The 27940-nt window shown below is 39.7% G+C and overlaps 1 protein-coding gene across 1 annotated transcript in view; it reads left to right on the top strand.

Moving 5' to 3' along the window:
- Nucleotides 1–27940, top strand: part of b4galt2 (UDP-Gal:betaGlcNAc beta 1,4- galactosyltransferase, polypeptide 2) — a 138600-nt gene that overhangs the window by 88226 nt on the left and 22434 nt on the right. Inside the window, exons 6-7 of the mRNA XM_068603189.1 lie at nt 17607–17794; nt 24323–24445. Coding sequence (XP_068459290.1) covers nt 17607–17794; nt 24323–24445 — 311 coding nt within the window. The remainder of the gene's footprint in view (nt 1–17606; nt 17795–24322; nt 24446–27940) is intronic.

The raw sequence follows: 27940 nt of genomic DNA, 5'->3' as shown, positions 1-27940 counted from the left end.
GAGTCCTTGTTCAAATACAAACATTACACTACAGTAGGTCTTCGAGCGCTCCACACATGAATCAGATCAGAAGGGGTCTCTCTCTGCGGAGCAGCAGCACATCAGTCCAAGACAGAGGAGATGCGCTGGCCTATCAAAGACAGACGTGCGTCCATCCACGCCTGTGCACAGTGTGGATGGACGTACGAAGTGGTATTATGGTTCAGCAGACACATTCAACACTCCAGTGAGTTGATTATCTTTCCATGAGTGAAGGTGAAGCTTAGATACCTACTGGAGCTAGGCTGCATGATTGTTCTCGGCCTTCTTCCATCTGTAGGGAGGATAGGGAGGGAGGAGGGGGGGGCAACATGACACCTGCATCTGTATAACACGGTCCAAGACAATAGGCCTGCAATAATATTTTTTTTGAAGAAGAGAACAGTTTTTTTGTAGTTTGAATTTATTTTTGTATTCTTTGTTTTGGATAATCTTCCATGACAGCAGCATGTCTTTAGTCTCCAAACACTTCGAGAAGGTGCTGATTGTTATAATAGCATTTATTATTGTGATGAATAGCAGTATAGACTTTGTAATCAAATCCTCAGCGCGCCAGCGTTGAACCAAATGTTGTTACTATGTAATTATGCTCAACAGAGTGTATGTTTATCTTTAAAAGGCAAGATGTTTTGCTCAAGCGAGATAAAGTTGTTGCATATTTTCTGTATAGCAAAGGAACAGAAATATTCATATACATAATATTTATATTGCAATCACATAGCCTCAATTCTGTCCCCACAGTTTGGCATAAATGGACGCAGATGCGTCTTGAGACATTTGTTTGCATATAGCAATACTTGACTCGTCAATGAGAAATCTCTGTCATCATGTGACTGTGGATCGGTGGAGCAGGGTCGTCCTTCAATCAGAGGATGATCGGCGGTTCGACCGCCATCTCCGCCAGTCCGTGTTAAAGTGTCCTTGGGCAAGACACTTAACCCCGAATTGTTCCCGTAGCCGTGCCCACGGTGTGTGGATGTGTACGATTGGTTAAATAATCATGATGTGCTGGTGGGACCTTGCATGGTGGCCCCTCCCATCAGTGTATGAATCAGTGTTGATGAGTGAACGATGACAAGTAGTGTTAGTGTCGTGTGCTTTGAGTAGTCGGAAGACTAGAAAAGCGCAATACGAGTACAGTCCCTTTCTTTGCCATTATTTCATCAGAAAAGATGAAATTTTCGAATTCAGGATGGAATGCGAATTATTTTTGGCTCGGATCAAAACAAAAAAGTAATACATTCCATCCTTCATGAATAATTGAAAATGAAGTTCATGGAAGTGTCTTTGAGTTTTCCCACAATGGTGTGTATCAAGAACTGTGCGTGCACCTGCTCTGAGGCATGCATGAGGTGTACACATCCTCACTGCACAGGTTTAAATACCAGTTTAGGCTCCGAAAAATAATGTGAACACTTTCTTTTGTGCATATGCATTGTTTTTACAATCTATCACTATGGTTAATCTGCATAGTAATGTGTATTACCATGCACGCACAATAACTCACTGGCTCATATAATCACATGACATCATATGCGATACTTTGGCTTGACAGCAAATTTAAAATTGTAGAAATTAGCATAATAATTTCAACACATTTAAAAACATAGACTGCACCTCTTGGTTGTTTCTCTTTTCACACATTGCCGACCTTAAACAAACCCCTTTTCTTTCACACTCTGCATCCCTCTGAGTTTACAATGTTTTCGTCTTGTTTGATTGTAGTTCTGACTCGTTCAAACACCTAAAGTCTTTTGAAGAGCTGCTGTCCTCCACCTGCTTCCATCCTGGAACATCTGCCTTCCTGTCTGAAGACATCTTTGAGAAAATGTGGTAGATATTCTGTGATCAGGCGAGCAAAAAAAAAATCGTTCTCGCCGATTAAAGTAACATCTTGTGGTTATTCGCATTTCACATCATGTTAAGTTAGTTATTCTCTCTCATCCTCACTTGTTTGATAATCTGCCAATCATTAAAGTGAATTTCCATCATCCACATCATTAAATCACAGATCTCTAAATTGGCAGATGACAGGAGCTGGTTTCATACAGTATCTGCTGGAAAAGAAAAACCTCTGATTTCTTTGAGCGTGTGAAAAGTGGAAAATCTGTTGCAATGACTGCTTTAGCAGGTGTTGAGTTCAACTGTAGTGGGTGTTTTTGACTTGACAAGTGCTGGTCTGCATACATAATAAGTGCATTAAAAGGTTCTTCAAATCCTTTCATGTGAGAGAAAGTGAGAGAAATATGGCACGATTAAATTGTATAAATATTCCTGTTGCGAACAGAAACCAATATAAGTTTAAGTGTGATGCATGTATGACACAAATGTTATTAACATGTGATATTTCATATTACATCAGTGGGCTGTTTTGGTTGCAACGTGCATCAGAAAAAATATATAATATAAGTTACAATGCCTTGTTTAAACTCTCAAATTGTGTCAATGGAGACTAAATACTTGTGGAAGTTATTGCTTTTGCATAATTCCCTTGTATTATCTCAGGTATGGAAAATAAAGAGGCACATGGGGGAAGTATTATTATAAATTAAACAGCTTTTTTTTGGCGCTGCCAGCAATATTCATTGTACACACACGTTTGTTTAATTGCTGGAACAACTGTGTGTGTGTGGTTTATGGTGGTTGTATTCCCTGCAACTCACGTATTATCTTAAGCACTCAGCACATATAAGTTAGTTTATTAGTGTAGTCACACACATTCACTCCTGGAGGCTGTCCAGTACGAGCGCAGTCTCATCTGCTGCCCACTGTGCAGCTCCCCTGGAGCGGTCAGGGTTAGGGCCTTGCTCAAGGACACCTCGGTGGTGGTACCAAGGGAGGGTCGACCCAAATGTATGCTGCCGGTCGGGGGATTGAAATGACAAGCTCGCTTCTGTTAATGCAACGTTGCAAAATCCTCTAAATGATCTCAAGAATAAATAAAAAAAGCAAAAGCAAATGGAAAGCAAAACACCCAGTAAAGATTCACTATTATTAACTTAGTAGTGTCATCTTCTGTTCGCTCATAAGTCAAATGTTTAGATTTTTGTAATGCATTACAATGAGAAGGAACTTTTTCTTTGTTTTTACGAATATTCGATGTATTCTTTTAGAAACCAGCCTCTGTAGTCGTTTGCATCACAGCATTATTTATGAGAAAATCCTACTAGCATCTCAAGTTTAACTGCAAAAGCTATTAACCGAATGAGCTTCCTGTTTATTTTGCTATTTTTAATTTGTTTTTACTCTTAAGTTTTGCTGTTGTGATTTATGGTATGTTATTACTTTTACTGTATGACGACGGGACCCGTCTTTTCACTGCATTATTGGCCCTAACACACACACACACACACATGTACACACACGTGTACACACACATACACACACAATCTTCTTACCACAAACACACACCATTCCTGCTGTGCAGTAAGCTGACTGGCCACATTGTGGACTTACGTGCCCCATGGGGCTCAATCCCCGCAGTGCTCGGCCTGAAAACTCCTTATCTCCACTCTGTCTACTATCTCAACTCTGTGCTCGGCCATGGCAAGGGCAAACCACGACGTATTTACTTTATGGGATGACATAACACAACATTCTTCCATCCAGTTATGAACCAAAGGTTGTGGCCTTTAATTATCATTAACAGATTCTTCTTTTTCTCTGATTGCTTTCTATTTGTTTGACTGCAAATCCAAACTCCTCCCATGTTTCCCTGAAGATGCATTTACTTTGATCCCCTGGCTTCTCTTCTTTCAGCAGGTTATTAGTTAAATGTCTTGACAACTATTGGCTGCATTGCCATGCAATTTGCGCAGACATTTATGTTCCCCTCAAGATGGATATCTTTGGGGATCCCATAGCTCTTCATCTAGTGTAACCATGATGTCAAAAGTGTTTGAGCGTATGACCAAATACCTGCAAAATGAGCCTAAAATGTCCTGTTCATTAGCAAATAATAACACGCTTACACAAAAAAATTGTTGTCATTGCCTTAGAAAACTAGCATTTAGCTTAAAGCACCACAGAAAGTAGACTCTTGTGTTGTTTTATCGGATAATGTTTGGTTTGAATTATTTGTTTAATTAGTGTTGGTCCTAATTACATTGTATTTTGTTTAGACAGCTGCTTGTATTAGAACAACACAAACACATTCCTTTGAGAAAGTAAGCATATTTTGTTTATACTGAATAAATACACAAGTTTTGTACCCAGACAGTAACTGTCAGTATCACTCCACCAATGGAGGTAAAGCGCATTAACAAAGTAAAAACGACTACTTAGCTTGCTTGTAACTCTTCTAGAGTAAGCACTGCAGCTAATAAAGTAAAGTTAGCTGTTGAGATACTACTTTCATCTCCCAAATTATTCAGCTGAAGTTATCTGCTGTATAAAACTTTGTCACCCAGCATTCATGCTCCATATCATAACCAATATAATTCAGCTAAGCAGTGTCCTCCAGCTACAGATCCATGCCAACAAAGTTTATGACCCTTTTGGCCCAGTGCTGCCATTGAGTTAACATCAAGTTAACGTATGTCACATAATTCACTTAGAAGAGATTCCGCTGAAGGCTGTAAAATTTATCTTGAATGATACTGCGCTTTTAGACCTCTCATTCCCAGAGCTGCCATGTTGTTGACCCCAGCAGTACACGACTATTAATCATATGGCGTAGCTTTAACATCCTAATAGATCATACTGCCTATCTCTTCAGAGTACATCCAATGCACATTTTTTTTAACAGTCTGATTAATGTTTCTTCACCCATGAGGCGCTTATCTGCATCCAGTAACGCAAGTTAAATGCTTTTCCAATTACTGTAAAGTAGAAGTGAAGGAATGAAAGGTAGGAAAAGAGACATATGAGGAAGCTGCTTACGGCTGCTACAGTATGACTTTTATTAGTTTAATTAAAGCTGATTTGTATTCATACCACGTGACGCTGCGGCCATGTTAACAAAAAACTTTGACAACACCCAGGTTCTGCACGCTTCACACCTTTTCACAGCAACATCTTTGAACAGCTATCAGCTGTGATAAGATCCTTCTACTTGTCCTTTCACCCTCCCGATGGCAAGAATAGCCAATGTCATCTTAATTCTATATCCCAGAAGTCCTGTCAAAAAATGTATTAGGTGGGTTGCCGAAAGTAATAACTGCGTTTGAAAATGCTAATATTTGTGGTAAAACTAATGATGCAATGGACATGATCTAACTAACTGGTGAAGCATCCCCATCATTAAATATGTCATTGCGTGAAACGTTTAGCTCTTGACCCAGAACAAAAAGTTTGAACGACGATAAGGAAGGGAAAAAAATGATAGACAGAAATAAAGTTGAAAGAAGAAAATAATGAAAGAAGAAAAGAAAGAAAGAAGGAAGGATAGACATAAAGGAAGGATGGAAAGGAGAAAAGAAAGATGGCAATAAAGAAAAAATAAAAGAAGCATAAAAATGGAAGGAAGGAAAGAAAGAGGCAAATATGTCAATGAAGGATGCAAAGAAGGTACATGTTAGGGGAGAAATAAGAAATGAGAGGAATGGACTACGAAGGGAAAGAGGAGCACTGGATGTTGCACATTGCCCTGTTATATGATTTTCACTCACTGTCTCTCTGCCAGTAGATCATCTGTTTTTGTTATTTATGGGACAGGGTTTCTTCACAGTAGTGATTCTCAATGGGACGTGCTATTTCTCACTGTTGGGTCAACCACCTCTCCGACTAGTGACAGTACATTTTCATGGGGCTGAATTCCATTGGATGACGACCAAAGAGCTTCAAAGCTCTAGTCCCGCGGCAAGACTATGTTTTTAATGTGGGTTCCTTTGACTTATAAAAACAAAGTACTCTTTGCTTTACAGGAGTTCGTCTCACTTAACGAGTTTTCATTATGTCACAACAGGAATTTCGGATGCATGTGGAGAGGTAGCCCCAAGGTAAACATTTAGTCGAAGGTCAGATGTGAAGTCATTCTTCAGAAGCTCGGACTCTAGAAATGTGTTCTCCCTCCATGAAACACATTTAATCGATAAATTAAACATTTAATTCTATGTGTCATGTTGGAATTAATTGAAAAACGGTCCACCTGAGCCATGTTGGGTCTTCAACTTAGCTTAAAGCCACAGACACTGAGCTTTTTTTTGGAATTGTGTCTCTCGCTGTCAAAGAATGTAATAATATTATATTAAAAAAAAATATTCTACAGTTTGGGTTGTCTTTATGAAATACTGTCTTGTCATGCGAGAGTTGCTTTCACTCCCAAAAAGGAAGAAGAAAAAAAACATATCATTATCAGCTTGTCGTAGTTCTGTCTTTTAGTCGATGCACTAACAGATGAATGTTTCCGAATTCTTCTCGAAATATCTGATAATATCTCAGTCCTCATTTGCTGGAGCTCAAACCCAAACACACTGTCTGACACCCACGCAGGCCGAACAATATCGCAAAGTGATGAGGAAATTGAAGAAGGCTCTGACATCGTTAGGCAGATGGTGTCCCATATTCCTCCTGATGTGGAATTGGGAAGAGTGAGTTATTTGACTGTATCATCCAGGTGTAGGTTTGATAATACAACATCTTATTTATACAGTACATATCAAAACCAGTGTATTTCACAGGCAGACATAAAAAGAACAAAGGATGCAGCTACACACACACATTTCTCCATAAATCTATATTAATAATAACAAATGAGTGAATCTGTAAACTACAAGTAGTAAGGATGAGTCATTTTTGTCTGTGACTTCCTGTTATTTTGAAGACAAAATATCCCAGTTTTTTCTTTTCTTACCTTGTGGTTGTAATACTGCGATAAAAAACTGTTTTCAATTCTTGAAAATCCTGTTTGTTGTTTTGTAACATTTTTGCCTGCATTCCCTTTTGCGGAACTGTAATATGTTCCCATTGTGGATGCCATTTTGTACTTTTATTGACCATCATGAGCTTAATGTTAGAAATTAGTCAGTGCTGCTCGGCGCTTGATGTCTCACACTGCAACAACGGTGCTTTGCAGGAATTTAGTTACCAGCTGGGGGTGTTAGTTTGTGTGTACTGAGTGCCCTTGATGCAGGAGAGGTTAGATGTGATGAGGCACACTAAGGTTGGAAAGAGAGAGAGAGGGAGGGAGAGTCAGAGGGAGAGAGAGAGTTTTTAACAGCATCACAGTTGTTTGTGTCACAACCAGAGCCCCATATGTCTGTAAGAGCAGGTTTGGCACAGCAGGTCAAAGCAACAAGCCACAGCAACCATCTGGCCCCATATTTGTCAAAATGTCAGGTGGGTTTGATTCTCTGCCCTTCACCTCCCTGACGCTCTCCTTTGGCATGCCAGTATCTCCGTCTATGCACGTCAGGTGGCAGCTTTAAGTACAATATATCTGTGTGTGTGTGTGTGTGTGTGTGTGTGTGTGAGAGAGATTTCTGTACAAATCTGCTTTTCCTCTGTCATTTATTTTGGCAGGTGCTCTCTGATTATCATTAGAAACATCCGCATCATCTTTTTTCTTCCTCTCCCCGTCTCGCTTTGTTTCTGTCTGTCAGTCTTTGGTTATCACTGTCTGTGAGTCTTTGTGTTTCTGACCCTCTTCCTCTGTGGCTCAATCTGTCGTGTTGGTTCAATGCTAGTCACTCGTTTCTCTTCTCGCTCTCTGACTTGATGCTGTCATGTTAGGCCGGCTGCTAACTATACTCTGGTTTGTCACTCTGTGGTCTCGATACCAGACTTTATTCTGTATCTGTAATCTGTATAGTTTACTCCCTGTGACCCATCTCAATACTATATGTGTTTAATTTGTATGTTTATGGACAACACGCGGAAGCTTGCAGTCTCTTTCTTTGATTTGGCTCAAATGTACTCAGAGCTTAAATATAGAAGGACCTCGGATATTAAGCAGACAGCAGAGACATGTTGTGAAAAGATAGCATTGTTCTCTCAGAAAACGGAATTGCCAATTATTTCACTGATCCTTATTTTAATTCAAAGTGGAGATCCCAACATTTACACGTACAATATGTTTTTTTTTCCAGCATCTTCAAGTCAGCGCTGAACCCTCGACACAACAACACAGAAATGAGAAAAGAACATGAAGGGCTGTAGTGCAGTTTCACTTTTTATTTCCACATGGACGTCTCAGGCCAGATCCCTGCAATAAAACAAATTTACTGAACAGTTTATATTGAGAATGCGGTCCTGCACTTATTTACTCAAAACAAATTACTTGCTTCATTGTTCCAGCGCAGCAGAGTAGCATATCATCACCGGCCGCCGTGTTGATGTTGCCCTGATCTGCGTCTATCGACTACGCCGAGGCCGAATAGTAATTGAATTGCCCGCCGCGGTCCGGCCTTTCGCTTTACTTGGGAGCTCCTCTGTGTCCGGACTGCCAGAAAGTCATTACAGCAAATTAGTTATTCTGGCCCGACGCCAGCTCTGTGACGCTCTTCCCGCCTCACTCTTTGTGTTCTGTGCCAAGCTCTCATAAAGCAGGAAACATGCTGCAGCGAGTATGATTGAAGATGTTAGGTTATGAATTAGAGATACATAGCCTGGTGTGTGTTTGTGTGTTTGTGTGCATAGCTGACTGCGGTATCTAATCAAGCTTTGATGAGCCGCCTGTTTCCCAGGTGGCAGGGGAATGAAGGGATCATCATCTTTTATTAAGAACACACGGCCGAGTGAATTTAGTCACAAATGTTCATGCAGGCTCTCGTGAACACAAGTTCTCTTTCTCCCTTTCTCTCTCATGTGTTTTTCTTCTACCAGTTGACCGTTTCCTTAGTTACTGTTGCCATCCTGTCAATCCTTTCCGCTCTTGCTCGACACACACATGCAGTTCACAATAACTGTGGCAAATTTACCTCTCAAGGTGTGTGGTAATTTTTGTAAAGGTGGCCAGCAGGTTGCCAGCTTTTCTCCCTTTTAGACAGTCGAAATGTCACACAGATGTCAAATTCATGAGCTACATTTAAATAAGAGCAAACTGAGCTGAGAAGTCACGATTCTCAGCATACAGGACCATCGTCCGCACAGCGTGTCACAGAAATGGAAGAGGTTAGTAATACAGACATTGAACTGTCTTTAAGTGTTATTTGTACAGAAGAAAATGGCATTTGGTGTCCGTTTTATGGTAACAACACACGTCAGTGATTCTTGGAAGAGAGCTCCGTTCGACCCAGCGGTGCCGCTGTTCTGCTCATTTACTGGCTCCAATGTAGCGTTAAAGTAGGCGGAATTAGCAACCTAGCTAACCTAGCCAGCTGTATTCTAGTGAGCAAGCGAGTTTGCTACGTCCGCCTGCTAGCGATAGCAATGTGCTTTCCGACACTGTGACAAGAGTGTGTGGATAAAGTATTTGTCAGATTTAAGTCTCACTCCACTCTCTGTGCTTTGTGACGTTACTACTCACTGCCTGTTTTGAGTCGTTATTGCAAAACCGCACCTTGTTGAGTCGGTGACACACAAGTTGGTTTAGTTTACACGACAGTAAGCCCACTACAACGCTCGCAGTGGCGACGGTATCGCTCACCCTCACCGCGGTGTCATGCCCAACGCTGAAACGCGGTTGACAGACCTGTACTGAGTACCGGGAGCTACAGTTGTGAAAATATGATTGGACGATGTTCTTTGGGGGAGGTCAGCTCCTTTTTCTTCCTGACACATGAACACACAGGTACACACACGCACACACACACTCAACTCAATCTCCATTAAGTGAGATAAGGTGAAATCTTTCTCGGTCTCTCCTGTGGTCTGTCTTTCACTGCACTGACTGACCGGGCCAAATGATAGGATGAGAGGCCCCACCTCCGTCTATCTGCTGGAGACTGATAACCCATGTGACATATATACACACACACACACACACACACACACACACAGGTGACAAACATTCAGGCAAAGTACTGGCTGGACCTTAATCCATCACCATAGCAACAGTCCAGGTGTGTGCGTGAGTGTCAGTACGGTGACCCGGAGAAAGTTATACGTTCATCACACACTCTCACACAGGGAGCAGCCATGGATTTATCTAGTGATACTCAGATATGGCTGATAGGGTTAATTGGTTTTCAGAGGGCATGTTGGGAGAGAGAGACACTGACCAGATTACTGCAGACACACCAGGGAAGCGCTGCCAGAGATGGAGAGAGCTCGGAGCCAGAGAGGAGAGATTGAAAACACATGTAGGAGATGACGTAAAAGCATGGAGTGAGAGGTGGGAAAGGATTTTCCTTTTTACCTTGAGAGAATTCATCGAATGAATAGAAGAGGCGAAGATCGAAGATGTAAGGGATGTTTGAGGGTCAAATGTTTATTTTTTCGCCATTTTATTCTTTGTTTTCAACTTATCGAAGGCATTTTAAACTACTCGTCTCACCTTTTAATTTTGTCATCGTCCTTCACTTCGGTATTGATTTGAGTTTGGATGCAAAGGGTTTGAATTAGAGCCCGTTTTGAGATTGACAAAACACTCTGAGCTCAAAGGGCTGATAAATGGATCTTCAGGAGAGGTGAAGTGTTTTGTCAACCGCTGGGTCCAGTTTGTAACATGTTGTTCACAGTCTGATCTCACTCTCATTTTTTAGGCAATTTAAGACATACTACCATTACATCGTTTATCCCAGAGAGAGTGGTGACACGTTTATTGAACTGAAAATAAATCTCACTCAGTACTACCCAGCAATGGTCACAATAACAAAAATAAAAACATCATTTCCCAGCAGTCCTTCATAATCTCCTTCATCACTCTATATCTTAATAATTTGTAGTGTCGTATCTGCAGCAAATGCCAGTCGGTGCTTGCAGAGCAGGTTACAGGCAAAGGACGTCAACTATGATATTGATACTTGAGAATAATAATTACTGAATTAAGTTGAGTCAACTTTATTGGCATCACAACAAACATTGTTGGTAGGACAGACAGGATTGTGCAGGACTGTCTGTTTGTGCTTACTTATAGACACAGTGTGTACACTGCTTTCACATTATTCTTCTCTTTAACAGAAAACACATTTTCCAGATGAGTTCACTTAATGAGTAAATCTCTGTGTTGTTAGTTTACTTACACGTATATAACTTCTCATCCTCTGGGATTCAGACCAGGAAAATGCCAACGATGCACCGCTTCAATCACTCCTTCAATCCTTGTTATTGATGCGGCAAGGATTGTCTCCTGAAGCTTCGACTTCACAAACTTCACTTAAATTTCACTTCAACTTTGGATTAAAATACCGCTTACAGTGGCAGCGGGGGTTCCCCTGAGGGGAAGCAACAACAGGAGGTCAACAAGGGCTTGATGAATGGCTGCTGTAAGATGCTGAGTGCAAGTAGCTTCAGTAGTGGCTCCCAAACACAAGTGGTTTTAGTGTTGGTGGGTTTGAGGATCAATGTTTCCAAGAGCCCCCTTAGTCTTTCCAACAGGGCTTAAAAAATACAAGAACTCTTCTCAATGGTCGTTCCTTTAGAACATTATTTGTATTTTTCATAAAAATAACATGATATCTAGCAAGTCCAGTTCCCCTTAACTGAGCACTTTGCAAGAAAAAGCTGTCACCTTTTCTAAATTGTGTCCAGCTAATTTTCTATTGGGATCCCTTGCTTCGTTTCAAATAGCAGAGAGAGAATATTGGAGGGGTGATGTTTTAGATGCATGGCTCTATTTCTCCGCCAGCAGTGTCTGTCTTTCAGACACCAAAACCAGAATTTACACAGTGGAAATTTCTGGAGGAAAAGCAACACTTTTTCATCACATTCGACAGGTGTGTGCGAGTGTGCAAACAGATTTCTGACGCTCAGGGAACCCTTTAGAAAAAGCTTCAAGTGCACATTGAGCCTTCAAAACACCCGAGATATCGACGGTCATGAATATTTTAGAAGAACGCTGGAAATGGGATGGCAGTTGTTGTTGTTTTTTGTCAGTTTTGTCTTCAGTCTTGATGAGATATAATCGTCAATTTTACCAAAGTTCATTACCAGCTCCAGACAGCTCAAGTATCATCCCTAAAACTTTTGGAGGCAGTGTTGAAATTGTTTCCCGCGAGGTCGGACGAAACAAACTCTTCCTTCAGTGCGGTCCTGCCTTACACACACACACACACACACACACACACACACACACACACACACTGCTGAAGCCGTTACAACCACAACGGGGAGTGTTTCTGCCACGGTTTCCTGCTGTCAGCCACAGAGCCGCTGCTGTGGAGCAACTAGACACCTTCATGGCAGAAGAGGAGTGTTTTCCATTAAATTATCTGACCCATATTTACCCGGGCAGCCAGTGATTTACCCCAGTGGTTGTCCAGTCAGAAGTCGGCATTCACAGCTGCGGCCTTCACTTACCACCAGTTGAAAAGAGACACTAGTCCACAAATAATCTTAGTCTATTTCAGCTTATTTTTTGATATGTCAACTGTACTGTTTTGGTTCATTCTCACAGCTAAATAGCCAGATATTTCCCTCAGGGGTTGGTAGAGACCAAACTGGAGGTAAAAGCTGTTATTTTAACTGTTATTTTGACGGTAAAACTTTAGGTAGCCATAGAATAAATTGTGTGACAAATGTAGGGAATTGGCAGAAGAAAAGTAAAGGCCTGAACACTCTTCATTGAAGGTTGAGGTGCTGGATGTTTTCATGATTTTATCCCCAGGTAACTGAGTGTGAAGAAGCCATATTTCTGATACACAAATACTTGTCAGTAAACTTACTTACACAACCCTGAGACCACATGCTCACATGCATATGCACACTGCATTATGGGTCCAGTCTGATCAAAAACTAATGGAGCAAAAATGTCCTTGAACGTTAAAGGATGCCTGTGAAATTGAAAATGTGGAGGCAAAAAAATCGCCGCCTGCTAAATTGGAGTACCCTTTCAGCATTTCACCCTGTCATCATGTAATTTGTTGATTTGTCAAATATTCACACATGACTGGTTTTACTGTCCCCTGTGGGCCACTGTAGGCAAATTGTGCAGATACTACTTGTGCACTCTGCGTGAGAAAAAAAAAACGGAGACCGGTTTTGGTCAGGAAATAACAGCCGAAAGCAGAAAGGAAAAAATAGTTTAAAAAAAAATGCAGCCGGCAGCAGTGGGAAAATGCAGTGTCCACAGAAAACATTGCATCAATAACATCAAACAACAGATATTGGAAGAAACTCAACAATGGAGTGGTGGGAGATGGACTTGTTCGAACACAGAGGAAGACTGGTCACTCCCCTACATGCCTTTCTGCCAGTTTATATTGTGAGAAAGAATATTGTTTCATTTTTTTATTTAAATTTATAATATAAATCGAAGTCTGACTCAATTTCAGTTCAAATTGTTTAATAAAATGACACTTACAATTGGGCCTTATGGCAGGAAGTGATTAGAGAACCATAAAACCGAGGGGCTGGGAGATTTATACATACACACACACACACACACACACACACGCACGCACGCACGCACGTCTTACGAAATAATGCTCAATGAGGTTAGCAAAAATAAAGATTTTTGTTTTGTAAAGGTGAGATTCGCTCATCTGCAGGGAGCTACACACAAGAGCATCTTTCTGTCTACTGCACTCCCTGACTCATTCTCTCAAACACACAAAACACATGCAAAATTTATGTTCAAGAAAATAATAATCCTCAAAAGCTCAATCCATGGAAACCTTTTGCAGAAAAATAAATTAGTTCTGGAAGGCACGAACACTGATGATCAAAAAACAAAAGATGTTTACCAACTTTTGAAGATTTATCTTGTCAAACTCACAAAGTGGTAATTTAGAAAATACAGTGCTGCTTCAGACTACACGTTAAATATTTACACACAAGAATAAAGTATGTATCAAATACAAGAAAAGGATTACACTTTCCACAAACAGGAAGTGGTGAATGTTTCCTCAAAGATAAAGCGGACCACATGGTTCCTAAATGTTTCAGATTTGAAATATCCCCCAAAAACTGAAGTCCAAGGTAAGTTCAATAGACGGAAAGTGAGGGTGGGTATTTGAGAAACAAACAAAAATGTGTTATATATGTTTGGATGTAGTATCTTTACATCCCAAAAACAATAGACACATGTAATCTCATTGCAAACAAAAAATTAAAAAGTAAATCTGGTATGAGTTGCTATCTTAACTGTGACGGCTCGTCCAATCATCTCAGTCGGGCTGCTTGCCTGCCTGCCTGAGTGCATTCTGCCCGAGCACTCATTGCTCGTCACCAGAGTCTTCCACAAGCTGTTAGCTTGACAGCTGTGAGCACTAACAGCAGCCATGTTCGTGGTTTTCGTTCATTATGATATGTTTACGCTTTGGACGAAGGCCTGAAGAGACAGGCTGCCAATGTTGCTGACTTGGCTACTTTCTCACTCGGTTTGGGGACTTTCAGAGCTCGCTCTGCTTTAATTTGAAAAGAGCTGGCAACTCCAGGCTGGGTTTTTTTCTGTGGGACAGTATTCACTTTTAAAGTTAATCATTTAAAATGCATGTGTCTACTACCTAATATCAAAGCCTAATTTGTATAAAATGTTGACATTTTTGACGCAATTTGAAGGAATAGGCTCCGAACATGTCGTCTGCTGGGTAGAGGGCAGACATTTAATCAGATGAAATCATATTTAATAGAGTTAGAATATTTTAACTAAACTCACCAGTTTATTTGCAGGACCTGTCTTGCCCTAGTTCCCAAGAACCTCTGAATATTGCTTTCTACAACCTTTTTTTCTATAGATTTATTTCATTTTTCTGTTCTGATGTATATCAGCTACTGCCCTTAGTTCTTGGATGACATTGGCCATATTTAGCTCCGCTAACTTCATATGATGTTGTTCTAGACTCTTGTTAAAAAAACGCACAGAGGACAATTTTAGCTGATATTTGGAGCCCGAGTGGATTTGTGAACAATATATTTTGTGTTACCTGCACAGGGGATTATGTTCTCAAATCTCAGGTATTAGTGGGTTTACCAGAGGGATTACGCATGACACTTAATTCACGGTTGGTCCGAAACAGATAGCGCACTAGTGTGCAAGTGTACTTGAAAGGTTTCAGGCAGCAGATGCAGTTATCATCTTGCAGAATCTCTGTGCTGTCTAAAGTGTGTGGTTTTCCCTAATGGCCAAGGAATACATGACTGCAGAAAATGTAGTTAATTGTTCTGCTACACACTGTAGATACTGAGACATTCATCAAATTGGGTATTTTTTTGTATGATATGAGGAATAAAGCTCGGTGCCGGGACTCAGTTGCATCTCCATAAACATGTAATTTTGTCATGTGGGGCCCCTCAAGTCTTAGAGATTTTGCATAAGAATTTATCCAAACTACACAAGCCAGATTTGCATGACAATCTTTATTACAGTTATGATGACTGTAAAAGGTCAGGTTTCAGTGTCAATACAAAAGATGTGGCTCACTACTGCTAATGAAGCAAATACATTTTTATTTGTTTTCACACACTAAAAAAAACATTTCTATCAAACAAAAATACAAAAGAAATCCTAAAATAACTTCACAATCAGATTTTCAGACCTTAATGTCTGCATTTACATTCAGTTACTTTATCAACAACACAATATGTATTTATTCTTCTCATTTTTAACCCCGCTGGACATGATGTGTCAAATGTAGTTCATGGACAGACTTTATTTTATCAAATAACCCAAAGAACCCGGATTAAAACACTTTACATATTCATTTGGATGTTCTTTCCCGTAATTTAGCAGGTATTATCCTTATTTAATTGATACATTATTTGGTAAATGTGAGAAAATGGTATTAAAAAAATGCTGATAAGTTTTCCCAGAACAAAAGGTGTCACATTCAGGCGGCTTCTTTTGTCCGACGAACCAAAATATTCAATTATAATTACATAAGAAAGGGGGGAAAAAAATAAGCACATCATCACATATGAGAAACTGGATCTAATATGATTCATTCATCATCACAGTAAGTGGTGATTCATTTTGGCTACAATGCATATAAATATTTTACTTGCACTTGAGGCCATTTGGACGAGAATAAATGGACTAGTTCTTCAGTAAGTGTGTAAAGGGTTTCCTGAGGGGAAATCGTCTTGATGACTCAGGCTGCTAATGCATGTACAAGGTACTGACAGTACAAAGGCTTTACATTTATATCTCCCTCCCAGACAGCTCTACTCTCCCTCTTTACCCACCTTCTTGAGCTTCCTCTCTGTACTTATCATTAAAAGAAGAATACATTCAGAGGGTATTCGAGGAGGATGGACTGTCAACGCACATCAGCCAAAGACTGCCGTGTTGCACAGTAGCTTCACTTCTTGCTCGCTGACCTCCCTGCAGCTTGGCAAGGATTTCACCAAGCCAAGCTGTTGCACAAGGGCTCTGCAGAAAGATGTATAAAATAACTTCTACATTATTGAGTTTTGAAGTGTCACAAATATTAACTGTGGCTATCTTACACTGGCGTGCTGCTTCTCGAGAATGCATTAATCTCAACCATAGTGTTGAACCCGGTCCATGCAGAGACTGAAAAACATGCGTTTCACTGCAGTGGCATATGGACATTTTGGGGTGAAACAGTTCAGACTGCCTGTGGAGATAAATATAGCACAAATGCACTGCGGATGATAAATACTGATGTTCAATAATGCTCCGAAACTGAAGGGGGCACCTAAATTGGTGACGGCGAGTGTTCAGAACAGAAATTGTTTTTCTTCTTCTCTTTTTCAACCTGGGTCCTTTTTGTAATTCTGTCCTCTTTGTCTAGGGGGCAAGCGTTTATTGGGGCACGCAGCGCCTACTAAGGCTTTCTTGAAATGTTTATCAAATAAATAATTCAAAATGCTTGTGTGCGAGTCCAAACATAACAAGTTAGCCCTCTGAATTAGCTGTTTAGCTAGCTGATTGATTAGCTAGCTAACAAACTACCTGTTTATGAGCAGTAATGACAAACATTTATCACTTATCATTAAATATTTAGCATGAATATGTAATAATCAATGATTTATAACTACGGTACTGGAAGTTTTCTTGAAGTGGTTACACTTTAGCTAGACGGAGTCTCATAAGAAGTGTTTTTGGCGCTTCAGGCAACTGATCTGTTCTTGGGGGTCAATAAACACATCAGTTGATGTTGGATTTATCATGAGAAAAAGCTTTCATGTGAGCCTGAACGCATTTGGCTTAGTCTGACTCATATTGTCTTTTGTTTATGGTTGCATTGCCTGTGGCAGTTAATCCTGGTTGATGTTTCCATAAAGTGTAATGAAAACAGCATGTATTATATATTTTGGCGGTACTTCTCTCTCACACACATATTTAGTGACCCATCGATGTCTCTTTAACTCTGGTAGTAGTCTACAAAATAGCAGTTTGAAGGTACAAGTTGTAGGTTACGGAAACATTAATTGAACACGTTATGGATATCACACTTGCTGAACTTGTGGTTCAGAAGACACGGTCCAATCTGTTAAACCTTTTTTTTTAACACGGAGCCTTTCAAGCAGATGACAAATGCTGATGAAGCTTTGTTATCCTACCCCCTCATCTGTATGCAAACAATGAAATAATGGTCTCTCTCTTGTTGATACTCTTGCAGTTGGGTGAGGAAACCTTCAATCGTGCCAAGTTGCTGAATGTTGGCTACACGGAGACTTTGAAGGACGGAGAGTACGATTGCTTCATCTTTAGCGACGTGGACCTGATCCCAATGGACGACCGCAACCTCTACCATTGCTACGACCAGCCGCGGCACTTTGCCATTGCCATGGACAAGTTTGGTTTTAGGTGAGGCGATGGTTTACAACTTGCAGCGTGATATTATCAGTAAATTAGTATGGTACCCACTTCTGAGCACAACTTTCTCCTTGCATTTCCCGCTAATAATTCCAATTTTAAAGTGTCGACAACTCTACTGATATCTGATGTCCCCAAAACTAGGCAACTCACACAAAACCAAACTAGACTCACAAATAGCACTAGAGGTAAGAGTAGAAATATGAATCATTGATTTTGTGGTGAGCAGTCCCTTCAAAGGTAGAATAAATAAAGTCACATTTTTGCATTCAGACACCCACCCACACACACACATTGAGAACGGCTTATTGACCCACACAGGGAATTGCATCCAGAATGTTGTTTTTGCAGGTGGGTTTTACACCTGCCTGTCTGCGCAAATCATGTTTAGCCTTTCTCACTTGTTATATATTAAATAATAAGTACATGTAGAATTTTAATATGCAATTGGCTGCCTCACAATAAATAGAGATGGCCTACAGTCTGTGTTCTGACAGACAATAGACTAAGCAGTATTTAATTTGACTAAATCTCATTATACTTTGAAATCCTTGTCTGAGGCCTAAATTAGCATGAAAATGCACCACAGTTCACTGCTGCCAATTTGTATTCGGTCATACTTCTGTCGTCCTGAAGAGAGCACATAATACAAAGCAAAACTAACAGAGTGGAGACTAGAGCTGGTGCAACGAAACGTACGAACTATGAGGACCAGATACTGGACCTGCTGACCAGCCTGCTGCTGATCGCTCGACTGCAGATGCTGTTTCTTTAGCATGATGGAGGTTCACGAGGAACACATTATTTGTGTGTTTTCTAAAGTTTATATTAGTGAGCCGCTGACTTTGTTTTTGAGCCGCTGACAGAAACATTGTTAATTATCGTTAATAACACACAGTACACATAGAAAAAAAGCCCAAAAACTAATTTCCAACTATAAAGTGCATTTAGTCAATTGATTTTCAGAATAAGAATTTGAGAATAATCTGCAACAATTTATTATACTTTTCTTCAAGCTAAAATGTCCAACATACTCATTCTAATGGTGATAGCAAACTGAATATCTTCTTTCGATGCGTTGAGCCTTTTTACCATTTTTATACTTTATACCAAACACAATCATTAGTTGCACCCTTTTACAATAGTAAGTCACTGAAGAAAAATCTCAGGAGCAGAAAAGAAATTGTTGCATGTCAATATGTAGAAGGTCAAAAGTTCACGATCACGTTGCGTGCAGTCATCCTTGTTTAAGTGCTTTTATGTTTTACTTTGAAACTCTTATCACAAACAGTTTACAAGGAATTCACAAACTAAACAAAACAGGATGCTGTAGAAACGGTAAAAACCTTTCTAGATATAAATCATCAACTAATGGTCACTAAAGAATATGAGAACACTTATTTAAATGAACACGTGACTCTCCAAAACTATATTATGTAGACTAAACCATCACCATGACCCTAAGGCTTCTATGAGCAAGAAAAAATCTACTGAAAGGAGCAGGAACAAGTAACCAGCAGTTAGATATGTACACGCCACACGGACGGTCAAATGTGCAGTGGATGCCAGTTTAAAGCGAAGGAATAACCTTGAAAACAGCAGGAATCTACTAAGAAACCTGACACTATATACTTAGTGTCAAGTTTCTAAGGAATTATCTGGGACGCAAAAGTGGCAATTGTGTGTTATCAAAATGCAATGTCGCCAAACAGTTTCCTGCATCCTTACAGCCTGCACTGAAGGGTAGCCTCCTGTTTTTGTTGTCTTTTTGCATAATGACACCACACCTGCACTCAATTATCTAAAAGCACCAGAAGCTTTGATTAATGCTCTTAACATGGCCTGCGAATGTGGCCGATCCAATCCACAAACTGTCATTCCGCAAGAGTTATCCTACTGAAAACAACAGGAGCCTCAGCAGTTCCTTGATATATATACTGCTTAATAAGCTAATGCTATCTGGCAAAAATACTGTATACAACACCGGGCGTGTAGCTAACATTTCCTATGAGCAACGAATCAGTAAATACTTCAAATGTTTTCATTTACGAAGTAATTTCTGAACTAATTTATATCAGGTCACAAGGTATAAATTTAAGAAAAAAAAAACATGGTATAAATCCCCCCTCACCCAAAAAAAAACATGTTAGGTATCAAATTGAACATAAAAATAGTATAAAATCCCCACACAAGCCAAACAATAAATAGGGCTTGGGGCAAGGATTTAGGGTTAGGGTGAGGGCTTGAAGGACTACGAGCAAAAAAAAAAAGGGGCCTGCTGTTTTAGATGTGCGGAAGGTCACATAATTAATTGGCTGCCAAGGTCAAAAGAGTTGGGCGTAGCAACTTGTTGGTCTGCGAGTCCATTTAGGAAGCTTCCAAATGAACTGACAAAAAGTCAGCAAGTAAGAAACAAATGACAATCTCATGATATGTTTTGAGCTCAGCTTCATGAAGCGACGAGTAAATGTTTGATTTCAGCCGAGTCGTTTCAGGGAGACAACCTTAGCTGCTCTCAAATGTAAAAGCACTACAGGTGTTTTGACGAATGGTGAAAACATTGCCACTGAAAGTCAGGTCACACTAAGTGCTATTCCATTAGTTTAGCACCTCACAACACCTGACAGCTCTCTGAGCGGAAAGGGTCACCTTGAAGTTCACTTTAAAGCGCTGCTCTTTAAAAAACATTTCACAAATTATACTCTCTCTCAAAGGACCTTTTGCAGTGTGTTACGTCCCCTATTGAGTCTAGGGGATAAGGGGGGGACGAACACAGGTCAGCCAAAGAAAAAAGTGAAAGAAAGTCAAAAGTAATGTTTTTAAAGTGTTATTCGCAATGCTGTTGGTTAAAAAAACACCTAAGGTTCTCCATGAAGCGAGAAGGATTGGAACAGTTTGTGGTCGTGCCAAACGAATAGAAATTAAGATAACAAAACAAGGCGTTACTGATTACCTCTGCAAAGAAAACAAACAAAATGGCTTCGCAAGCTTCTAAAAATGGCCGCCACTCCGCTGATTGGCCTTCGCAGGTGGCAACCAATGAACAGGTTGGAACCTTTGGGGGAAAACAAGAGGGGAAAGAACAAGTTACACAGTTTATGAAACTATATTACTATTATATGCACAGCATTTTGTGGATGTTTTAGTACAGTACGTGTTACTCGGGTGAGCGGAGTATAAGTGTGCTCAAGTTCATACGCACATTAACAGAGAGCGCGTTTATTCTCAGTCATGACCTTCTGGCAGCGTGAGGAGTGACTAACATGGTTTGACGAGCGCTGTCAATTTTAAGAAAATTATTGACGGACATAAAATGTAAAACAGTCAAATTGGTAAAAGGTAACAATACAACAATTAGAATAAAATGAGATGTATAAACTTAATACTACGACACATGTTAAAGCCCATAAAGGCCCCAACGTCTGTCACATTAAGTATTCATCACTAAATAAGGAACAATCAGATGTTTAAGTTAGGAATACATACATTTTTTCTTTCTTTTCATTAATAAGAGTTAAAAAATCTTATTATAGTTTATTGATTGTGCTGGCAACAGAAACAAACAACCCTAAAACTGTCCTCAGATTCTGATTTAGAGGCCAAATTCGAATTCTGAAAATATTTGATATCCCCCAATGTTCAAACTTCAAACCAGTGCACAGAAAATCTACAACTGCATACATTAAATGTGTTGTGTGGAATAATCAACACCTTTCCAAACAAAACTAAACCATGTCAGTACCTCAGCACTCACAGAATAAATGTTTGACCTTCAATTACATATTTCTCACTTTGCAAATCAGTGCAGTCTGTGTGAAAAGTTGCAGGTTTTATGTGAACTGCACATACGGTTAAAGATCCGGGGCAGGTCCAGCTTCATAGCTAATCAATGTAGCTTTAAATGCCGGAACACAATTACGCCTGAGACGTTAGATGTTAAAATTGCATTTCTATCAGTAGAATCAAGTGCCCTTCACAAATGTCACAGGCAGAAAGGTGAATCAGCCGTCCCAGGTGCTTGTTTCTCTGCCACCTCCATGTAACTACTTGCTGTCAACAGGTAAACTAAAGGCGCTGACAGGACCTTTCACGTGTGTTAGTCATTCATAAGAGGGAAGACAAGCATATTCATATTATAGTGCATTTCAGCATCAAGGCAATCCAAAGGGCTGTACATAAAATATCAAAAACATTGACACAAAGTGCAGGAGAAACACTTTAACAGGATGTTCACATACATTCAAGTGCCATGTGCATAGAACACACGTTAAATTAGAATGAATCAGTCAAAAATGTTACAGTTATACTGTCAGAAATGAATAATTATTGGATTTATTTAAAAGCAGAGACAATTTTAGAAGTGAGAGTTGCAGCTGACCTTCTGCAGATATGAGGTCCAAGAGCAGCAGTGCTCTGCATGCGCTGCCCAAACTACAGATGGTTGGTCAGTGACCCTCGGCATCTGATATTGATGCACGGCACTTATAACTGACTCTAATATAAACCCAGCCACGTCGGAGTGAGGATTTGTTGTTACAGTAGTAGAGCCTACTGAGGATGAATGCAGTTTTTCTCCAAATCCTCCATGAGAAGAAACTGTTAAAAGTGGGAATGAAAAATGCAAAAGGAAAGTTGTTTTTGTAGAGAATAAAACCAGGACAAGAATTTACATCATTACATTATTGTCAAATTTCAGTCACGCACAGCACACTGCATTTCAGTCGTGTTCGAGAGTTAGCATTTGATGATGAGTATCCCACTTCTCTGAGGAAATAATCAGACCGATATGGAGTTTATCAAGTCCCCACTGGTGAAGATTTCATAGAAAAGCTTTGTGCATCCTCCTCCAGTGAGACTTTACAACAAATGAGGAAAGTTCTCGAGAAAAAAAAATCACTCTTCTCTCTCTTTCTCCCTTCTTCTTCTCCTGAACACACACACACACACACACACACACACACACACACACACAGCTCACCATATTGTTGCTGGGAAAATTTGTTCAGAAACATACGGTCTCATTACTTTCCTCTTGTCATCTTTCAACAGAGAGCTGTCATCCTTTTCACAACACATACTGTCCAGAATTTACACTCATGTACACACACACACACACACACACACACACACACACACACACACACACACACACACACACACACACACATGTATCAGCCTCTGGTTAGACTTCAGGCGCCTGTCATGACACTCGCAGCTGACGTCCGTCTCACTCCACTGGTCTCACGGCTTTTGAGGAAAAAATAAAATGCCTCCCCGCCTTCTTTTGTCCACTGTGTACACACACAAACGCACGCACACACACACACACAAACACTCACACACACATATACATGCAATATTGGTTGCCGGTACCCTCCTCCATCTTTTCATTGTCTTGTCTTGGACCCTCTGTCATATATTCTTAAAATGTATTCAGTATATATTCTCTTTATATCCTAATATTTTCCTCATTCATTCTCTTCTCGTCTATAATTTCATGTTTGGCTAATTATGACATTAAGTTCAACATTATCCAACATTTCCATCGTAAATGGTCGATTCGGCTGATTGAGAACTTACTATGGGCCCTTATGGCCCATTTCATGTGTGTGGAGTGAGTTATATATGGATGTGAATTATCTACTTTCTCGAGAAAGATACCCATACGTTATCCACTTAAAAATGCATCCAAATAAGACACATTAGGAAATGATCTCCTTGCCTAAAACGCTTCAAAATGTTACTCAAATGTCAATTCTGCCATCTTTTTAGGCGCAACATATAAAAAACATCTGACGCTGCTGTTAATTCCCAAACAATTGCAGATTAACAAACACTGAGAATATGTACAAGGACATCTCCCACTAACTTCAGGAAATTGAAAAGAAGGATTATTATTATTATAATGAACTACAGTCTGAGTGGGAAGCCAAGTTAATTAGATGTCATGGGGCTTTTGAAAATAAATGCCTTCCTGTATTAACACATACTTAAAGGGCCTTTTGCTTTTACAACAATGTGGATAGGCAACACAAACTTCCGTCCTAGTTGCATGTGTGTTCAAACTATGTTGCTCCATCTTCCATAAATTATAAATGATTTTAACTGCGTGAACATGCAAATGGATAAAATGATAGCCCACATTTACCCTAAAATCTGTTGCCTCATCTTGTAACGATGTTTCTCTTTGACATGTTAAAAGTTATTTTTCATTTAAAATTTGTCTTATTTTACCCATTGAAAGCGTTTTCCTTGTAAAGGACGACGTCATCTTTGTTTTGTGCGTGAGAGAAATGCAGAAGATTTGCTCAAAAATCCGACTCTTTGACACAGAGGCAGCATGCAGCTGCTTAGCAGAGAGCTGATGCTGCCGCTCTTCCTGCCGTCAGAGGAAACTTGTTTGTTCAGGCATTTCAAATTTATTTTGTCGTAATATATTCCTTCACTGCTTTCCTTAAAACTTCTCGTCCCCTCTCACCTTTTTCCTTCCCTCATCTCCTTCTTTCTATTCTCCTGCAGGCTGCCATACGCAGGCTACTTTGGAGGGGTTTCAGGCCTCAGTAAAAAACAGTTTCTGAAGATCAACGGCTTCCCCAACGAGTACTGGGGCTGGGGAGGAGAGGACGATGACATCTACAACAGGTAACTGTGGAAGGGCGCAGGTGCTGGTTTTGCCTATGATTTCTGCACCGATACATTTCTTTTTATTGGCTTTTTTATTGTTTACCATAAACCTGTTTTGGTCTTTTTTTTTAAGGGAGACAGTGGATATTTAGTAGAAGATAGCAGGTCAACAGTAAATGCTGCATAGAAGTATATATCAGCTGAGAGCTGATTCATTTTGGATTCATTTGAGATGCAGCACAACGCCGTGTGTCAAATGGTTCTCGTCATTAATCAGAAAATAAATTGGAAAAGGGCAAAGAGCATTATGATGAAAGTATATGATGGTTATATTTCTGGTATTTCTTTTTTAGGTTGATCCTATTTATTACAAAGATACAATAATAGTTTTTTGTTATCCACTTGAGAACCAGTTAATACAACGTTCTAGCAATAGTTTCCTTTTTCTGTATTTTCAGCTATTTTTTCAAATATTTCACCTTTCAGCATTCCAACACATTTTCAGCAGGACATGCATTTTCTAGTTCATTACATCATCTCGATTCATATGATACTAGCATCTTCACTCTGGCTATAAGATTGAACACGTTACAGCCTCGACCAGACAGTAAAGTTAGCCGGGATCAGGTCTCAGAGGACTTATTGACTATATTGCCAGTAATGTTTTACTTGACTTGTCAAGATGGGTGCAGACAGAAACAGCAAAATCTGTATTATACAATCGGTCAGGTTTATGTTTGTTGTCTGTTTGAAGTAAAATCCTTGTCAGAACCGATAGTACAATGTGGTGGAATCAAGTCTCTCGTCTGAAAGTGACACTGAAGGTTTTCATTAAAGTGGATGATGTATTATAATTGTTCACTGAAGGAGAATGATTAGCAAATAAACCTTTTCTGGCGCTTTAGCCAGCTTTTAATGACTTGCTCAAGTTCGCACATGATATTGCTTCGGAAATATACTGAAGAAGAATATCTGTTTGACAGGGAAGATGTCTTAGAACGGCTTAAATGAACCACTTACAGGGCCATTAGTTTAATTAATGGTCTACTCAGATGGCTGTTTGGACTGAAAATTGTTGAATTACCTAGTGAACTGATGATCTGACTATTAAACAAATTATTACTACAAAAATGTCATTCTTCTGTGCTTGGCCGTACATGGACGAAAGATCCATGTTGGCTGAATACAATAAGATTTTGCATAGAAATGATGAAACTACCTCTGCACTGCCCCTTAATCGCAGCTGAAATGTTCCATATATTCCCCAAAAGCTGCTGTCAGGACAACAACAAGCTGGAAACGTCCGCGCTCTATTGCTGCACAACTAAAATAACCATCAGCAAAAGATTTTCAAAATTGCCCGTTGTAGTGTTGAATCGACCTTAAAAGAAAATACAATTTGAAGCACATAAACGGATACAGTTGCCTTCAGAGAATCAGGCTTGAGTACTAATTATAAATACACATACACACACACACACACACACACACACACACAGACACGAAGACACACACACAGTGCTCCAAACGCAGGACAGTTCTTCACAAACAAAATGCAATCTCCATCTTTATTGTCCCTATTCTTTACTATCTGGTTTTTATTTTTCTCCGTCCCGCTGTCACTCTCACACTGTGAAGCTTATCTTTGTCCTTGCAGAGTAATAGCATTAGAAGAAAACTGAAAATACACCATTTGAAAATTGGGCGTTTTAGAGAATGGACTGTGTCAGTAGACACAGGATTCAGGAGATTACTGTTGTTTGTCAGCGTCTTGCTAGATGTGATAAGAGAGATATATATGTGTGATTCACTGAATGGTTGATAGATACAGTTTAAGTTCTAACTTTTATATTAGATGACAGCTGCAGTAAGTCATTAGATGCTTCAGATTTCCCTCAAGATCCTTTCTACAATCCGAACTTGAGCAATTTCAAGTGATACGAAAAGTGGTGCGACTTGTGGGAATAACATTTAGTCAGACATTGACTTCTGCAATTCAAACTTACATACACTGAACAAAGCTATGGTGAGATAGAAAGTGTAAACCTTTACACTGAACATGTAAACTATACTAACTGCTCATATTTCTTTGGATGAAGGTGCTGAATGTTAACAAAATGACATTCTGTATTTTTGAGCACAGCTACAAAATTAATTTCCCCTGAATCAAAGAGCAGACGTTTCTTTGAAGCTTTTCCTTCCTCTGTAGTAGTGCGTACTTAAAGTGAGACTGCATAATGTGTTCTGAACAGTGGACACTCTCGGCTAAACGATGCAATTACAAAAATAATGGCTAATTGGATTTTCTTTCATTTTCCGAGATTGTCTGAGGTCAGTTGCTTTAACGACACCAGTGAAGCGTCCGGGTGGTTTAGAGGTTTAAGATGCCACCCATATAATCTCTACAGTACTGTGTGTTGCTGATGGAGTCCATGCAGCGCTCTCTCTCTCTCTCTCTCTCTCTCTCTCTCGCTTTCTTTTATTTTCCATCAGTTCCTCACTGTACACCAGAGGTTTTCAAATTGTGATGGATTCAGTGTGACTCACGCTTTTCAAGGACATTATCTATCGGGAATAAAACATCCTTAATGCAGCAGAGAAATCATGGAAAAAAGACACTCCTTACGACTCCAGAACATGCAGAGGAATGATCCTTTTTAGAGTTTTCTCCATGGATAGTGATGTAACAGACCTTTTTTTTTTTTTAAATGAATATCTTCCAGATTATTACTTTAAGTTGGAGCCCATATTGTAACTCCTGATTTTGTCTCACAGGATGCCCCCAGTGTGTCAGACTTTGAAAACCTCTTCTGTATAATGTCCGACAGAGACCAAAATACAACCAAAACCACGCCTGCCATTTAAATCCTTTCAATACAGAATAACTGGGAGATGATTTGCTCTCATCTGCGATATTATATAAGACTTTTTGTTGGACTTGAACCTTGTATCGATAAATTAAACCCTTCTTAGGCATCAACCGTTCAACATAAAACTGTATACTGAGCCAGGTGTGCGCTACCTGCACACCATGAAACATTGAGGGCCTGAAGTAAACACATGTGTGTTGCAGAAAAGGGGAACATCTCTAGCAAGCTAAACACTCAGATCTTGTTTTTCAGAAGTTGGTGAAGACAAAACCGGAGCGAAACAAACCGCACTAAATATTCAACGTGCATTACCAAGCGGCCAGAAACACGACTCCAAATAGGATGTGGCTGCTGTTCTGCTTTGCTATATGAAAAGTCTATTTGCCTCATAGTGGTCAAAAATGTTTACGTGCACCTTTGTCGCAGCTGATTTTGGTAAATAAAATGGTGATCGGTTAATTTGTATATGCTTGTGACAGCACATAAACTTAAAACCTGAATTATCTTTATTTATATTCACAGTTTTAGTAAATTCAACTAAAGTAGCACTTTCTTGTCTTAAATATATGTTGACTGCCATACAGCGATATATACCATGAATATTATCCTGACAATTTTGTATTCTTTCGTTGGAAGCATTTAC

Source organism: Clinocottus analis, unplaced genomic scaffold (genome assembly GCF_023055335.1).
Source record: "Clinocottus analis isolate CAN_PGR_092001 unplaced genomic scaffold, fCliAna1.0.p SCAF_11, whole genome shotgun sequence".
NCBI lineage: Eukaryota > Metazoa > Chordata > Actinopteri > Perciformes > Cottidae > Clinocottus > Clinocottus analis.
Note: the sequence above shows the minus strand (reverse complement) of the source record. Positions and strands in the feature narration are given on the sequence as shown.